The sequence below is a fragment of the Capra hircus genome, chromosome 4, assembly GCF_001704415.2.
Source record: "Capra hircus breed San Clemente chromosome 4, ASM170441v1, whole genome shotgun sequence".
NCBI classification, from domain to species: domain Eukaryota; kingdom Metazoa; phylum Chordata; class Mammalia; order Artiodactyla; family Bovidae; genus Capra; species Capra hircus.
This window is the reverse complement of record NC_030811.1, coordinates 104106192-104124097: the sequence shown is the minus strand read 5'-3', so window position 1 is coordinate 104124097 and position 17906 is coordinate 104106192. Positions and strand designations below refer to the sequence as shown.

Below are 17906 nucleotides of genomic sequence, written 5' to 3'. Positions count from 1 at the left end.
GTAAGTGAAGATAGCCAAGATAGCATTGCAACCATGCTATATATAGGTGTATATCTTTTTCAAAAGTGCATTTTCAGAGTCCCAATTAGAAAATGTGCTTCACCACTTTACTCTGCATATGCCCCAATGAATTCCAAGAGGTCACAGAGGCAGTGTGCAACTTCCCAGAGTAGAAGAGCTTGCTCTTTAAAGAGCTATTTTTAGCTTGGAAGGGGGGAGTGTAGGCCAGGAAGTGCCTGGCAGGTATGTCCTACAGCAGAGATCTAAACTAGAGCCCTGATCTAAGCCTCCTGGTTTGCTCTAGGAAAGGGTAGTTCTGCTGATTGTCACTGCTATTTTGAGGGGTGAGGGGTTACCAGCTTTCCCCAGGGGAACTCAACCTGTAGTCCTCGGAGACCTCTTGTGTAGAGAGCACACTGTATCTGGGCCCTGACTGACCTGAGCGGGAACACTGGAGCCCGAGGCATGCAAGAGGCACGCTCCAGGAAATGACAATCCGAGACTCGTTAAAAATCACGATTCCATTTTGATGGTCAATAACTAGGGTTCCCAAGGTAAATCTCAAACCAACACTTATATCGAGTTGTTATCCTTCAGAGTGCACCTTTCCAGGCCGGGCACCAGTGACGGGGAGGCTTGCAGAGGTAGCAGGCGAGGTAGGAGGAAGAAAAATGTCCCTGGCCGCGCTTGGACTAGCGGACAGAGTCTGGACCCCTTGAGGACGTGCTGGCAGCCCCGCTGGCAAGAGAGGGCCTGGTCCTAGGATGTCACCGGACGTGGTCGAAGCTGGCCTGAAGGAGTGTGATGGACAGGGTGAAGGGGAGAAGATGAGGACGAGGTTTGAGAGGGAATGGCGAGGGTGAGGTAGAGACACGAATACAGAAGAGGAGAGAGTGAGAAATCCTGAGAGAGACCCAGCAAGGGGTAGAAAGAGGCCGAGGGACAGGCACAGAGTACAAGAAAAGCAGAGACATCGTGAGAGTAGAGACAGCAAGGGAGGGAGAGATGACGAAAAACAGTGCCAGTGGGAGTCAGAGCAGAGTCTGAGCCTGGGAAATACTGCTTGAGGAAGAGGTATTAGCAGCGAGGGAAGTGGCAAACGCTCCAAGCTTCCTCCATCACCCCACCTCCCCTGCCAGACCGCCCCCCAGCCCTTCCTCTCGCTTGCCCAGCCCGCGACGAGGAGTGGAGCGCAAGGTCGGGGAGTCCTCTCGGCGGTGGCGCACTGAATGGCAGGCGGTCCGCAGCGCCCGGGTCCCGGGGCTCCCAGCTACAGGTCCGCGGTGCCCCGCTTGGCGCTCAGGGTGGGCCGGGCAGGCCTGCACCCTCCTGCGCCCATCCCCGCCCTCCGCACCGCCCCACGACGCTTCCCGCCACTCCTCTGGCAGTCGCAGTCCTCCTCAAGCCCCCCAGGGGGAAGGGGGCACTGCAGCCACCAGGGACACCGAAAGAGCCGCTTCTCCCAGCGGGCCCGGCCCGCCGAGAGCCTGGGAGCGGGATCTGTGTGCACGGGGTCCTAGTTGGTCTCTGAGCAGTCGTTCACCCACGTGCCGAGGTCATTGCCTGAGTCAGGAAGGTAGGCGAGCCGAGCGGCGAACCTGCGGAGAAAGCAACGGGGCAGCGGCGCCAAGAAGCCCCGCGCGCTCCAGAGCGTCCCCCAGTGGTCGGGCAGGACCGCGGCCAGAGCCCGCGACTCCGCTCCGGAGTGGCTTTCGGGCTTCTCCGTGTCGCGGGGAGAGGTGCAGCCGTGGATGACCCGGGATCCTACAGGCTCTGACCGCCCCACCCCTTCCTCAGAAACTCCGACTGCTTGCGCCTGCTGTGTGGCATTTTTTTTTTTTTCCTTCTGAAAGGCCAGCGTCTTATGTCTCAGGTTCAAGTCCTGAGGACTTGCCCAGCCTCTTCCCCTGAAGTCACTTCTACCATCCTCCGGCAGCCTCGGGAAGCAGGGCGCCTTGGACTGCTCGTCCCAGAGCCAGCGCGGGCAGTCCCGTCCTTCCTCCGGCGCCTGCCGGAGCCCGGCGCATTCGCTTCGCACCCTCCCTCTCTTTCTCCCTCCCTTTCTCCTTTCCTCTCTTTCCTCCTCTACTTCCCCCTCCCTCTCTCGCCTCTTAAGTTTCCTGCACCGTGAATCCAACTGTGCCAAGCCTAGGCTCCCGCGGAACCAATCCTGAGCGCGACCCGGGCACTGGGACGCCGACTCCGCCGAGGGGACGAGGCAGCGGGACCGGTCCGGGCCCGAGCATGGAGATGAAGCGCCAGGGAGGGCATGTCCGGGGCGCCGGAGACGCCAGGCCCGAGTAGCTAGCTCCTCCATGGAGCCTTCCCAGAGCGGTCCCTGCTCGCTGTATTCGCCCCCAGTCCTGTGCGGTACGTACCCTTAGCTTTCACAGTCCAGATATGGGGGATATCTTGGGGTAGGGTGGTGGGGAGAGTCACTGGTTGGGAGACGGAGTGCGCCTGGCGGTGACCCTTACAGACCCGGGCAGCCTTCCGCTCTAGAAGTTAGCAACTGGCTGTGCCCCTTGCCTCGAAAAAAGTAGTACGTGTGTATGCTCGTGTTATCTCTGTGTGTACCCGGCGCTCGAATGGGTAAACTGAGCCTGGCTTTCCTGTACGCAAAATTGCATTCCCTTTTCCCACCCCCACAGCACCAAACGCGCGGAGATACCCAGCACCTAATCCTGGTCAGCTCTACCTACCCCGTCTTCTCCCCACGCCCCCCTCGCTCAGTCTCGCTCGCTCGCTCTCCCTCTCTCTTTCTCTCTCCGTCTCTCTCTGCTGGTGTGGATGTGTGTGAGCACTGCCAGGGCTGGCGAAGAACCAGCCGCCTCCTTTAGTCCGAGCCGCCTGGCCATCAAACGCGGGCAGGTCTCGCTGACAGAGAGGCTTGGGCTCTGAACCAGCCTGCACGCGGCTCTGTGTGCCCCGTCACCTCCCGGCTCCACCGCCCGGGAGCTCGCTCCCGAGGAGCGTAGGGCGCAAGGAACCCCTCCACCTCCAACCCTCCTGCCCGCCTGCCTGCGGACGACGGCGCGCTCTCGGGTTTCAGGCGCTGGATTTACTCGCTTTTGCATTTTTCCTGCCTCCCCCACCTCCGGGTTTTTTGGTCCACCCCTCGCGCCACGACCCCCTTTCCCTGCTTGGTCGCCAAGCCTAACCTTGCCCGCGTGGTCATGGGATGTCTAATTTCATTTGTATCTAGGCTGCTGAGAGCGCTCCTGGCTCTGTAAAGTGGATGTCAGGTGGATCTATGTTTGTGAAGGAACAAAGACTCAGCGAAGGCACCGCCGAGGAAGTTTGAGACGCGGGAGGATGCAGGCTGCGTGCTGGTACGTGCTTCTCCTCCTGCAGCCCACCGTCTACTTGGTAAGTCGCTGCCAATCCCGCGCCCCCTCGATCCCACCCTGGTCGCGAGGCCAGGCAACTGGGGGCGCGCGGGAGGAGGGTGAGACGGTCAGTTCAGCGGGAGCGGCGTTCCTAGCGACGGTGTTGGGACAACTTTGTTAGGCTGGTCTCCGGATCCCCGTGGGATTTTCTGGGGTTTCCTGCTCCGGTACACCCTCTCCTATGCCTGATTCTAAATCGCGTCCAGGGCGCCTTAGACACCCAGAAACCGAGGAGATAGCTGGACGGGAAGCTTTATGGGGAGAGATGGCAAAGAGAAGGGGTGGAAGACAGGGAACTCTCACTAGTTCATCCGGAGGCTTTGAAGGTAAATCCATCCGCCTAAGCCGCAGCTTGGAGATATGTGGCATGTAAAGAAGTGCGGGCAACTTTGTTGGGCTTGCGGGGTTCCGACGGGGCAAGTATAGCTGTCAGATAGGAAGACCACAAGCCTTCGGACAGAGTTAGGTCCGAGATGCTCCAGCAAACATATAAAGGCACCCCCTTCTTCTCCTCCCAGTCTCTCCTTTCCACTAGTACCCCAGTTCCAGTGCTGAGCCCCGTATTAGGGACTGACAGACCTTGTCACCAGGGAGCAAATACTGCCTAGTCCTCCCGGAGCCGAGTTTTCTGGGCTCTGGACTTTGCACACTGTTGGAACTGGGGTTGTCATGGGGTGGGGGCTTAGAGGGAAGCACTCTGCGGCGGTGGTGGTGGATGGGTAGTTTGGTAGCTGTGGGCACCGCCTGGAGCCAAGACCCAGAGCGCAGTTTCTTGGGTCTGGCTTCAGGGAGGGCCAGGGACAATCTTATCCTGCTGGTGAAGTTGTGTGCCAGGGCACGGAACTCCATAACCCACCTCCGGGCCGCAGGAGCACACGGAGGGCTCTGTGTGTTCTGACTGGGGGCAAGAAGCACTGGGGAGGCTCGATGGGTTGCGTAGTGGAGTGAATATTGCCATTCCTTAATTCCAAGGGCTTCAGAACCCACAATCCTGGGTGCAAAAGGGTTGCTATCCCTGCAATAGAGAGCGTTTCCCAGCCGTTGTTTTGGTGCCTGTGACTTCAGGGCTGCTAGTCGCATGAACTCTCTGTATGCTAATGAGTGTGTAAGTATACATGTGTGAATATGAATGTGAGGGTGTTTCAGCTTGAATCCAAGAACCCTGTGTATGTCTTTGCACCTTTATCGCCTGACCATGGCAGCCGCGGACGCCAGAGGGCGCTGCGCGTCAGTGTCCTCGCCTACAGGACACCTTGGGGTAAACAGGTGAAAGCTGGGGCAGCCAATCCTAAAGAACGGCCTTTCTGACTCCGTCACCGAAGTCTGTGACTTCCCCGGCTGGAACGCAGACAGAATGCAAAAAGTGTCCTTCCCATTTCTCATCTTCAATCCACCTTGCCCCCACCTGTGTCCAGTAAACCCTCTGACATTGAGGGCTTAGAGATGCAGGGCAGAAAGTTTGGCCTAAGGAAACCCAGAAATTGTTTATTGAAAGAAAGGGGAGGGACCGCCAAGTGAAAGCGACCGAGGGGGAACAGGAAGGATTCCCTCGGCCATGGAAACCCTCCTGACTCTCTCCTTTGCATACCTTTACGCAAGACCTGAACCTCCGGACTGTTCCTCCGTCCTTGAACTGTGCTCACGAACGCACGGCAAAAGCTCGCGGCTGTGGTGCAGTTTATTGCTTGGAGCAAGTATTTCGATAGTCTAGAAAATAATCTATCAAAAGCAGAAGTGAAATCAATACGTTGTGTTAAATTTTAAATGTGTTTGTTGGCAGTTAAACCGTTTTCCACTCATTACAACAACAGTGCTGGATTTATTCTAATGCTCTGCGTTCTCAACAGCAAGCGCATTAATTCTCCTTTAATTGTAAACTGGGAGCATTTGAAAACCATTCAGTGTGCAAATTATGCTGATTCAATTACCGTTTAGTTACAGACTTCATTACCTGAATGCCTTTTGGCAACACAGAGAAAGGAGACAATTTTTCCAGTTTCACTCAAAACCATACAAAATGTGAACAATAAAATAGAGAAGGCGATTTAGAAGTCCATTCTTTTTCTCTTGGATCTAAAGTTGTTTTGTGTGTCGGGGATTAGAAATCAGAGACACCACGAAAAACAAAAGGCTGGTGGCTGTGACCCGAGGCAGTGTTTCCAGGGATTGTAGTCCCATGGCTATTTGTCGGCAAAATCCCGAGCTGTTTTCCTAGAGGAGCAAGAAGCTGATTTTTCCCATGAAAATGAATTTAGAAGGGTGAATTGGGCAGTTAGAACAGGATGGCTTTAGGCAAGTAAATAAGTGGAAACCCTTGATTAAACCTCTAGGGCAATGAGGTGGACCAAGAAGTGGTCAAAGCTTCTCTCTCCATCTATTTTATTAAATAGCAGGTACAGTAACTGAATTTATCATTTGTTGGTAGTCACACCCCACAACAGCCCAGACGTCTGTAAGAAACTGCAATAGATGCCTGCAGGTTGTTGGGAAATGCTTCAAGTTACTCTCCAAAAAAGTCAGGGGTGGCATAAACATAATTTTATTTTTCCCCTTGAATTGACACAATCCAGGGAAGAGTTTAATGAATAATTTTTTATGTGTCTTTATGGACTCACACAAGTTAAGTGATGGGGCACTGTTTGTACCTTGTCTCATAGCTGATATTACAGTGCACCTTTCTCTTTAAGACCCTTGAAACCCAGTTATATTTCCCAAGAAATAATCACACATTATGTTTGAGTAGTAGGATTTGTTTAGGTACCTCCTGTACAACAATATTTAGGCATCTGCTTATATAGAGAGATATGCCTTAAATACTCCCAAATTTGGGGAGATTTATTGAAAATGAAAAACAGTTCTCTAACCAGCAGCTCAGTGTTCTGTATTTAAGCCACGGTTCCCTGCTTGTATTTAGGTGAATGTTCTCAGAATATGTTTCTTGGCCCAGGGTTCTTTGAATGCCTGTTCTAGGTTGAATATTTTGAGTCTTTTTGTGTTTTGAGAGATCAGTCTGTCCTGTTTCAAACCTGAAGCTTTTTTTTTTAGTACTATTGCAATGGGAAGTTAATTAGAAATGTATCTGCAAAGTTACCTTCTGAAGCATACTAGCTAAGATACTCAAAAGTCACCACAGGGTTAACTCCAGCCAAAAATACAGGGAAGTGGGAATTTTTTTTTTTTAATAGAGGCAAGGAAGTCTTCTGTTTATTGAATGTTATTGCATTGCAGATTTAAAAATCTGAAGTCAGCAGGAGAAGAACCTATAGTGTAACAAGACTTGTTAAAAATTAAAAAAGTCCTGTAATCTTTATTCTCCTGTCAGTTCTGGACTGATTCCAGAATATTTTCAGTATGATATAATGGGGTAACAGACAATAGCATTTTAACAGAATTGAAGCACATTCTGAATAATCTAGGGAAATGTGGTTTCTGACTGTGAAGAATGGGGGTGGGTCCTACATTGAGTTGTGAGCTGAAGGACAGGTTTGGGCACATAGAGAGGGCACCTCCTAGCAAAAGTCAGAGGGGTCCTGCTTGGGGGTCACCTGTGACAATTTTCAGAGTCAAGAATTAAGTCTAATGAGCAATCCCAGGGCATTTAACCAAAAAATTTACTCGGAAACTGAATCCCTAGATTCTGACCAGAGGTTGAATGATGTTACTGTGATCAAGTCAAATATTCATAGTTTATTCTAAGAAGAGTTCCCTTGTCCTCCCAATTTACTTTCCACCATTTCTTCTAGGATATAACTTTGCTAATGATCTAGCTGATTTTTTTTAACCAAGAAGGGCAAAAAATGAAAAGTTCTTTCTAAAACTTGTGCTTAAAAAACCATTCTGATTCATCTATTCCCTCGAATTTAGGATATCTTTAAAATATGAATTCCATGCCAGTTGTTTAACAGAGGTTAAAGTGTGGTTAATATGTTTCTGGAATGCTACCTCTACACTGTTAGAAGCCAGACTGTTTGGGTGAATTCCACTCTTTATGAAGATGGCTGTTGAGAAATGTGGAAACTAAGGGAAAATTAGCAGGAAAGAGACCACCAATGCTTATCCTTTGGACTAGATATATGTATCTCCCATCCTTTGAAAATTAAGCCAGCTGCCCCCTGAACATTTTAATTAATTTCAGCTTATTCCTGAAAAGAGAAGCCCATGAACCACTAACAGCGGCTGTTCAGTGTTCTCTGTTAAGGCCAGTTCTTGGAGGTAGCACTGTAAGTTACCCAGTTCCACTGAATTTCCTGACTCTTCTGCCCTAGCTGAACCTTCCCTATACAGGATTAAACCTAGCTTTGTGAAGGAGCCTATGCCCCAGCAGCACAAAATGAGAATTCATCAGTCTCAAGACCTGTTCCAGGGCTCTGTAAGAAGAGAAGGTGTTACTATTCCAGGTATTTCCCTGTGATATTCAACTCTCCACTGATCAGCAAAACAGCTCCCTGGGTGTGTGGAAAGCGCTTGGCTGGTCGCACTTCTGCTCACTTCCAGGAGGATGAGAGTGGTCTGGGGTCTTCCAGTGACAGCTTTGGGAAAACTGCTTTCAGTATTAGCACTTCTGCTCACTTCCAGGAGGATGAGAGTGGTCTGGGGTCTTCCAGTGACAGCTTTGGGAAAACTGCTTTCAGTATTAGAAGGAGAGAACTAGAATTGCTCCAACTTCCTCAGCAATATTTTCGCAGAAAGCCATTAAGTTCGTGGCTCCTCTTTGTGTGAAGTTGATTTCCATTTGGCTTCAAATTGTTGGCGGCTATTTCCTCCTTAATGAAAGTGTTGTCTGGGTGAAAAATATATAGGGTGGCAGGGAAATTGGCTGATTTTCTTTTTCTTTTTTTTTTAGATAGGTGCCCAATGTCTTACTTTTCTATCTGAGGGAAGATTTCCTGTAGACTACAGAAATTGACAGTATTGTTCCGGTAATAACCACTGGGGACAATATTTTCAAGAGGGCATTTGAGTGATGAAAGCATTTGGATATTGCCTTTTCAAATAAGCAATTTTCTGGGCTTCTTTGATTTTTATAAGGGGTGGAGAAGAAGGGGCCAGGCATTGGCAGAGGGATGCCTTCTTGGTTTCACCTAGTTCTGAAATACCCAGGTACTTGCCAGCCTTGTTTGGGATTCCAGGGTCTGAAAAGCTCTCAGTGAGTTTGACTGTCCTGGCGGTGATATTAAGGGAATCCTTAATATCAAAAGGGAATCCTCTTCCTTGCAGTCTTCTGGCCATAAAGAAAGCTGATGGAAGCTGTGAAAGTTTGCCTGCTCTCAAGTGACTCGTTAGAAAGTGTACGTTCTTTCAGATTTTGTGTTTTTTTTAAAGACAATGTCTAGGTCTGATTCGATTCAGGAAAGTTCCCTTAAAGCAACTCTGTGCTTTAAGAGCTTCAGATCTCATTCCAAGACCTTAACGAGTCCTCACCATTTAAATTAATAGGGAGAGGTAGGCGAGTCAGGCCGTCCGGTCAGCGACTTCCAGGAGCCGCTGGGTGGCCAGTCGGGTCTGCTCCCTCGCCACACCCTACATTCTTCTAGCCAGTCCTGCCGACTGTTTGCAGGAAGTTGCGATCTTGATTTATCCGCTGCTTAAGCTTGCCACCAGCTTTTTCTCTAAGTCAGCACTAACCCCTCCCGGAGCTTGGTAAACACGGCGCGCGCGCATTTTTCTGCTGCCGATTGGCATGTTGACGACTCCGCTTGAAGGAATGTGACAATAAAGTGGGAACCAAAGCTTGGCAAGCACTTAATCAAGGATAAAAAGGTTCCGCTGTAAGGATGTCACTCAATTTATTGTGAAAGTCGAATGAATTACGTTTAATGAAAGTGCTCCCCAGATGAATATTACTGGCAATTTCCTGACTTGGCTCTGTCAGCTCAATATGAGAAAATGCCAACCCAGATCAGGAAAGAGCGCCCGTCTCAATTACTATGCAAGCTTTCCAAGAGTGGCTTTTTATTGAGATGATATATACCGGCGGCTTCTTCAAGCTCCTAGGCGCGCCCAGGAGCGCGTGTGCGCATTTTCCAAGTTTGCTGTCTTACCCTGGCGGGTTGCTGGCTGTTGTTTAAACTTCTAATGAGCTCGCCGCGATTCAGCTGCGGGCTGAAAACCTAATTACTTCCTCTGTAAACAGTTTTCCCTAGTATATTTTGTTCACTACCGAGGTGGGGGCTGGCAGGGGGTGGGTGGGGGTGGGGTGGAGAAACTTCCCTTTCTCGGGATCCCTTTGTCATAGAAAGATCCTTGGCGTCTGGTCGGGGGCTCGGGGTATTGGAAGGCAAGGCGGCACCCGGAGTGGGGGCGTTGGTGTGTGCCTGCTGTAGGGTCTCGGGAACAGCCAGGGTGCAGCAAGTGCCTCTCCCGCCGCGGCTAGCCAAACACCTTCTCTGGTTCCTACTTCCTTTAAATTAATGAGGGCTTTTTACTTGCGCAAGCCGGAAATACGATGGGGAGAGGGATAGGCAGGCCGCAGCCTCAGCTCACCGCTTCATCTGCATGAGAATAGGAAACCGTGAGGCTTTTCATGTACCATTTCTATCTCCTACAATAAGACAAATCGCTGCTTATAAAAACCTAGTGTTTCCTTAGAAACTGGCTCCTGGGGGCTCGGCTCGTCCCTGCGGAACCTGACTCTGGCCAGGTCTCCCCCATCATCCCCGCCACCGTAATGGATTCTGACGGGAAGGATCCGAATCAGCGGCTCGAGGGCCGCGAAGAGAGGCTGGGCGCCTTCGCCCCACCGGAGGGAGCGGGCGTCCTCCAGACACATTCCGCCCTACGTCTCAGACCCCCTTCCCACCCACTGATTTTCAAGGCCATTTCAAGTAGTCTTCTACAGTTAGAAGCGAGAAACTTTCTTCGACGTAGGCCTCATACCCTCGTCTCGGAAACTCAGTCTTCCGACCGAAGCCTCGGAGTGTTCACGCCGGGGAAGATGTCCAATTGGCATCCCCGCCTTCACGGCTGCGAGCTCTGTTGTTTGCTTCAGGTGACCTCCAGCAGTCCCAAACGGTTTATGAAAACGCAGGTGCAGCCCTCTCGTATCTGGACCCCAAGCCCTCACACCAAAGCGCGGCATCTGGGGAGCTCTTCGTCGACGCAGTCGAGCTTTGGTGCTCCTGGGGTAGCAGGCAGAACTGCAGCGATTCTCCGAAGGGAGGCCGCAGAGCGAAGAGTGAATGGAGCGGTGGCTGGCGGCCTGCGGCTGGGCAGGCGCGGCCCGCAGAGCGATTCTTCAGGACCGCGGACAGCGCCACAGGCTCCGCCCCGCCGGGGGCCGGCAGCCTGGCCTCACTCGCAGCTCCTCGCAGGCTCGGCCCCAGCAAGCAGAGCGTCTCTTTTCCGCGGACTCCTTGCTACCGCCCAGTTGCGACCTTAACGACCCGCCTCCCCCTCCCAGTCTTTGGGGAGCACTAAGCTGAACTGAACTGAAATGAACTGAAGCTCCGATCGCTAGGTCCCCGAGGTTTCTTGCGGTCCTCTCATTAGCACCCCTTCTCCCGCCCCCTCCCTGGTTGCGGCGTCACGTGTTTGCCACAGAATTTGTTCCCAAGAAGAAGAATCCTTCTTTTTCTCCACTTTCTCCTCCCCTGCCCCTCTTCCCTCAGTTTGTTAAATCTACCCCTCCTCCCAAACAGAAAAGCGAATCCAGTGAGGTAGAGCTGTAAGTGTCTTTAACAATGTAAAAGCCTCTTTTGACAGACAAGGAAACTGAGATAGGAGGAGGGGAACCAACTGTCTCGAAAGAGTAAAACCAAGTGGGGGAAAGTGATTCCCGCCCTATCTCCCACCTGCGGGGAGCACGGCTGAGGCCCCCAAGTCCCCCTGCAGGATGTGCGCCTTTAAAAAGCAGCGCGGGTTGGGGTGGGGCTAGGGGTCCTAATTATTATGAATTTCCAAAGGAGCAGTAATTATTCACGGAGAGCAGGAGAAACCACGGGCCGAGCAAGGGAATCGATATATTTGCTATCGAAAGTGCCTGGCTCGCCTTTAATGCAGACGAATGGGGATGTAGCCTCATTATTTTCCGTGGTTAGGCTCCCCGGCGTGTGGCCTGAAGCAGGGTGGAATCTATCATCATTAGATCCAGGATGGGGAGAGGGGTAATTTCTTCTTATTTATTTAGCAAAACAAACATCCCACCAACCCTAGCTCCTCAAACACGGATGCACAGCCGTCGTCCCTCTTCTTCTTCCCCTCCCCTCGCCCCCTTGCTGTTGCACACTCCTCCGGGGCCTTCCACAGCGCTCCAAAGCCGGACACCGCGGTCACTTAAAGTGCGCGCGGTTCCTCCTCGGCGGCGGTCACGCGTTGATTTGGTCCAGGAATGAGCCGGAGAGTACCGAGCGTTGGCGCTAGGGGTTCTCTGTGTCAAAGGCGAAGGTTGGCGGGGAAGTTCCGTCCTTTGCTCTCGCCCCTTGCGTCAGAGTCAGTCCTTTCTGGACGCCCGATTCTGCAAATCCCCGCAGTATTAAAGGAGCAGCGGTCTGGCAGGTAGTGTTCCATCAACCCGTGTGAGAAGCCAGCTTGGAAAAAAATGGAAGCCCGTGAGAGGAGAACGAATCTGGAGGCGGAGAGAGGAAGGAAATTGAATAGAAAGGGAAGAGAAGGTTTAAGCATAACGCCTCCAGGGTATTCTCGAGGGCCCAGTGAGAACGGCCTCTTCTTGCTCCAGGTGAGATGCTGGCCTTTTGCCTGCGGGCCAGCGAGGTGCAGTTTTCCAGGAGTGGGAGTGGGCCTCACATGCGCTCACTAAAGTCGCTGAACTCTTGAGGGTCCTGCCTAGTAGATTGCGTAGCGCTTCCCCATTGCTCCTCCTTTGTGGAGCCCTCACTCCATGGCACAGTCTTTCTCACTCTCAGGAGTTACCTGACATTTCTGGCAGACCCTTGCTGGAATAGAACTTGTATTTCTGTACAAGTGTCTTCACTCTTCTTTAAAGTGAGGGGTGTGTGTGTGTGTGTGTGTGTGTGTGTGTGTGTCTGTGTGTCTGTGTGTCTGTGTTTGAGTGCTTGGTCTTCATCTGACCGCCCTTCCCTTATTTTAGCACATCAGTGCTGCAGAGAAGATAGGGAGTGGCCCTTAAAAGAAACCTCTAACTCCACCTCCTTAATTGAAGTAAAACTATGATAATTATAATGACATTTATAATAACATTGACAAGAATAAAATTTAAAATTGTAGACTTCCTTCCAGTCACTGAATAATAATAGTATCCTTCTCCTCTGGGATTTTCTTTTCTTCTGAGCCAAGCTTTTCATGGTATATTGTGACTACTCAGGGTCTTTGTTTCCTTGCGGGCAGAGACAGCCAGCCAACACAATACCAGGACTATATGATTTATTGGCATCTTTTCCCCCACCATCTTCATTTTCAGAGGCTTTATAATTAAACTCTGTGAGATGTATGTAACATAAATCCAGTGGAGGACCTTTTTATTTTTATTTATATAGCCTGCTGAGAAAGGAAAATTAAGGAAGTGCTTATATTGAGGTAATAAGCCTGCTTTGATATCAACAGAAATATCCCTTTAATTTACTTTTCTCAAGTCTGGTAAAAGACTGTCTTTATGAAACCAGACCCTATCCCATAGTCATGCCTATTTAAGGAGAGATCCCAATCAAGTGAAAAATACCTTTATTAGCTTGTGCTAACTTAGTGGAAAAAAAAGGCCAGGCTAACCACTCGCTGGAAATACATACTAGGCTAAACATGGCAAAGTTGTAGCATGATGTGGGGAGCTGAGCAGCTAGCTGGATACAGCTACAAGGCCCTGCAGTTTTTGGCTTCTTGCTGCCTCTGACCCATAACACTGCACATTTACAAGCAGAGTAATAGGGCCTTCCAGAGCCAGCATAGAGACATCATGCTGTACATCAACAGAAATATTAACCAAACTGTCAGTCTTAGGCTAAAAGGAAGGAGGCACAGATTTCATTCTCTAAGATAAGTTATTTCCAGAAAGATTAGGATAGAAAGTCTTGTGAAAAGGTCCTGGCTTAGAAGAGCCTTTTCTATGCACAGGTTAAATACACTTACACATGTAGGAACAAGACTGGGTATACATCTGTACATCTACTCTTTGAAGGAGTCCATGGAAAATTATAATGGGGGAACTCTTTTCTTTCTGTAAGTTGTTGGACTTGAAAATTCCAACTTGATTCTGACAGTACCATTTCCTTGATGGGATCTAGTACCTGATACTCCACTGTTCTTCTCTTTATGCCAGTATTTTCAGCTGTAGAATGAACACAGCTTGGGTGAGGAAGAGCTATTGGCACGATAGCTGGAATTTTAGTGAAGTATATATATGCCAACCTCTCCAACAGAACTTTGGAAAATGATACTTCTCCTTGTAACCTTGTAGCTGAATGCTATTAGAGGCCCACAGGTATATAAAACAGCTTATATAAAATTAATGGACTGCTTTACATTCACAAGCTCTAACTTGTGAAGCCCTTGTAAAAAATCACATCTATTTAAAATAGGAAGAATATAAAGTCAGGTTTGGTGTGCAATCAGTAGTTGTAAATGGTTCGGTGAAATATTTGTTTTGAGTGAGTTTGACAACGCGAAGGAAATTTATTGTTGACCTTTGTTCACTGATGTGCTAGTCCTAAGGCTGCTTCTTCTTTTATGTACTTGGACAGTTTTGAAACTGATTATAAGGTTCGAAGGCAACATCAAAGTACATAATCGAAATTTTAGGAAAGATGCATTTATTGACTTAGCAGATTGCAAAGAGATCCATGAGTTACCATGAAGTTACACACACACACACACACACACACACACACACACACACACAAAATACCCTCCAATATTGCCTTTTTGTTTTGTTTAAAATGATCAACAATATACTTATTGGCGTTGTATAACTAGATATTCTATATGCATTTTTGAATAAGAAAATGGAATCTAGTGCTTGATACTGCACTGCTCTATGCAGTATGTTTTAAGTTGGCATCAAACTTCATAAAAATAGACTTTCTGAATACAGTGAAATTATTAAAATAAATCTCTTCTTGTTTTTCATTCATGTGGGCAAAATTTAGAAAAACAAGAAATCCTCATTCTTTTTTCCCTCCAAACATATGTTAAAGATGACATTTTTCTTTAATCTGTTATTTGGTTTATGATCTCAAAGACAAGCCATAAGCCCCACTATGGATATTTTTTTCCTTACTGTGCATTTCATTTGGGAAATGAAGCCGTTTTTTTCCCTCCTACTTTATTGACCTGAGAATTTAATTATACACAGCGTGAAAGCATAGTGACATTTTCAAAATCTTCTTCCTCTTTCCCCCCACTTTGCTTGGAGTTTACTGGGTAAACTTCTAGAATAGTCATACTTTGTTTTTTCTCCTTGTAAAAATGGCCACTAGACTACTGTGTTAACATCTCCTCTAAATGAGAAACAGTTCTCTAGTTTACCAGTCATCTACATGCATTACTAATGCTGCTCAATATTTGATGGAATACTCTTTAAAACATGTGTTGGATTACATGAGATTCATTATACTTTTGTTTGAGAAGTTTTCAATGAAAATGCCACCATTAATTCCAGGTTTGATTCTAAGACTGAATTGTTGAATGATGAGTTGTGATTTGTTGTTGGAGCAGCTATGGTGTTGGTAATAGGACTGACTACATGGCCTCTGAAATTGGAAATATAAAATACCTTTACTCACATATTTTTTCCAATTAATTTGTGAATAGTTTTTTGTACCAGGGCACCATCATTTACTGTCTTACAGAATTAAATGCGCAGAAAGATGCAAACCACTGCATGTGAAAAGACGTTATTCATGTGTAGTTAGTGTAGTATTTCTCGGGTCTTGATGTGAAATTTAATTGCTATTGATGTTGAGATTTTGCAGAACATGGCAGAGTTTTTGCCTCTTTCACAAGAAATATGTAATTGAATGATGAGTGCCTTGTGTTATATTTTCAACCTTACTTCTTTGCATTTAATAAGGCAGAGTTATGAATAGCTGTACCAGAGACAGCCACCATCTCTAGCCATTATCAGACTAAAGCAGATCTGGCAGCAGCACATGTGAGCTGAGCACCTTTTCCGGATCTGCAGCTCTGCTGTCAGGCTGAAAGGCTCTAGAGTGTGGAAGCGTGAAAAGTAACTGCTTTGGCCTGAGAGGTTTACTCCTACCTTGCATTCTTGACTGAAATCCTTCACAATTAGAACGGCTCTAATTAATGTGTGACCAGATGGATTTGCATGTTTCTCAGATTGATGGTTTCCCCCCTTGGCCCCCCAGACAAACGCTAAAAAAAATGAGAAGTTTTAACAGAAAATCGACATACCCAGAGATGGCTGATATACTCCCAGAGACCACTACTGCAAGCTAGGTGGATGATATCCTGGCGCCTATGCAGTGTCAACACTGAATTCATGGTAGGAACGGGAGAGTTATGATGAGAAAGTAGGGGGCTTCCTGGTCCAGTAAAGACTTGGCCACAGGAGAGAGAAAATAGGCCCTGTTCAGTCAATTCAAATCTCTCTTCTTCCTTTCTTTCCTCTCTCTTACCTCTCACTTCAATTCTTAAGGGAAAAGATATTGGTAAAACACTTATTAGGAGAAAGTGAAAAAGTTAGAGTGTTAGTCACTCTGTGGTGTCCAACTCTTTGTGACCCCATGGACTGTAGCCCACCAGGTTCCTCTGTCCATGGAGTTTCCTAGGCAAGAATACTGGAGTGGGTTGCCATTCTCTTCTCCAGGGAATCTTCCCAACCCAGGGAGTGAACCTGAGTCTCCTGCATTGCAGGCAGATTCTTTATCATCTGAGCCATCAGGAAAGCCTCATTAGAAGAAAAGAGAATGACAAGGTATTTTCTTAATTCTATGACCTTGGGCAAACTTTTTAACCTCTCAAATCTTAATTACCTAACCTGTAAAATGAGGCTAACACTACCTCCTACTCTACAGAGTTGTTATTGAGTATTAACCTCAATAATATGCTTCAGAGAGCTTAGAAAGGTGGCTGGCACATAGCAGTGGCAAATCAATAGTAAAGGAAGAAGGAGGAGGGAAAGGTTTATGAACCAGGTTCCCATGCTCCCAGCACAGCTGTTCCAGGGATGACATACATCTCGACCCTAAGACCGAGCCCATCTTTTGTTGCCTTCTTGTAGCTGGTTGACTGCTGTATAGTTTGCCCAGGGCTGCCCAGTACGCCTTATGAATTTAATGGGAATAGTAACCATTGTGATTAAAACAAAAGAAAATGGCCTACATTTCTACAACAACTATCCAAGTGCTTACAGATATGAAGAGATGATTCAGTGGCAGGCCCAATGAACAGATTGCCCAATTGAAATGAGAATTCTTGTGATGTTTTAATTTTAGGTGGCAAGCACTGTGGACAGTTATTAAGATCTAATTTTAAGTATTGATTAATTTTTGGACACTATTTGCTTTTATTTACTTTTAACACTTGACATTCTTTTAGAATTTGCATACAAGGTAATGCAAATGTACAGCCCACTGGGTTTTAAAGTCCAAGGACATCTGGACAGGGGATACAAGCTGCTTTTCTGCTCTGAAGTTCATTCTAGCTGCACGCTTGGATGTAGTAGCACATTAACCCCCCCAGAAGTACTAGATGAAATAGTTTAGCGGGATGAGAGACAGCACCCGTCCCATATGCTGCTCAAAATATCTCCTGTAGGCTGCCATATGCTTTCTTCCAAGGCATTGTTCTGGGTACTAAGGAAGGGTTCCTACAAAGAGACAGTATTTTGTGTCTTGGATTTGACTTGAGAGTGGGGAAGGTGTGGAGATGACTGCAAAAGATAAAATCTTTCTTGTTTACAACCTGAGCCAAATACTGTGCCCGGTTTTTGCATTGCTTTTTAAAAAAGTTAGTTCTCTGGCTACCATTAATATCAATGAGTTACCGTTAATATCACTGGGCTTCCTCAGTGGCTCAGTGATAAAGAATCCACTTGCAGTGTAGGAGACAATGCAAGAGATGTGGGTTTGATCCCTGGGTCGGGAAGATCCTCTGGAGGAGGACATGGCAACCCACTCTAGTACTCGCCTGGAGAATCCCGTGGATAGAGTAGCTTGGAGGATTACAGTCCACAGAGTCCCAAAGAGTCAGACAAGACTGAAGCAACTTAGCACACACATGCATACAACCACATGTATTAATGAGGCATATACTCTAGTTTTTCTAATGGCATTTATCTTTGAGAGTCTTATTTTTCTGACAGCTGGTCAGGTACAACAGAGGATGCAAACCTATATTATTTCCCATTTTATTTTATAAGCAAAATCTTTGCACATTAATGCAAACTAAGAAAGTTTTAAAAATCGGTCTAGCTTAATACCTTATAGTCAAGATAGCCCCAAACCTTTAACTAGCTTAGCATAGGCATTTTTACTGTGGGTTGGATATGTGACTTAAAAGTAAAATAGAAAAATGCTCACAAAATATTTTACAGAATTACTCAGTCTGTGTTGAATTTAGGATTTTTTCTATTTCTGAAGAATAAAA

At 47.7% G+C, this 17906-nt stretch overlaps 1 protein-coding gene across 1 annotated transcript in view; it reads left to right on the top strand.

The window, feature by feature from the left end:
* NXPH1 (neurexophilin 1) overlaps positions 1561 to 17906 on the top strand; it is a 363669-nt gene continuing 347323 nt past the window's right edge. Inside the window, exons 1-2 of the mRNA XM_005678972.3 lie at positions 1561 to 2370; positions 3206 to 3369. Coding sequence (XP_005679029.2) covers positions 3316 to 3369 — 54 coding nt within the window. The 5' untranslated portion in view covers positions 1561 to 2370; positions 3206 to 3315. The remainder of the gene's footprint in view (positions 2371 to 3205; positions 3370 to 17906) is intronic.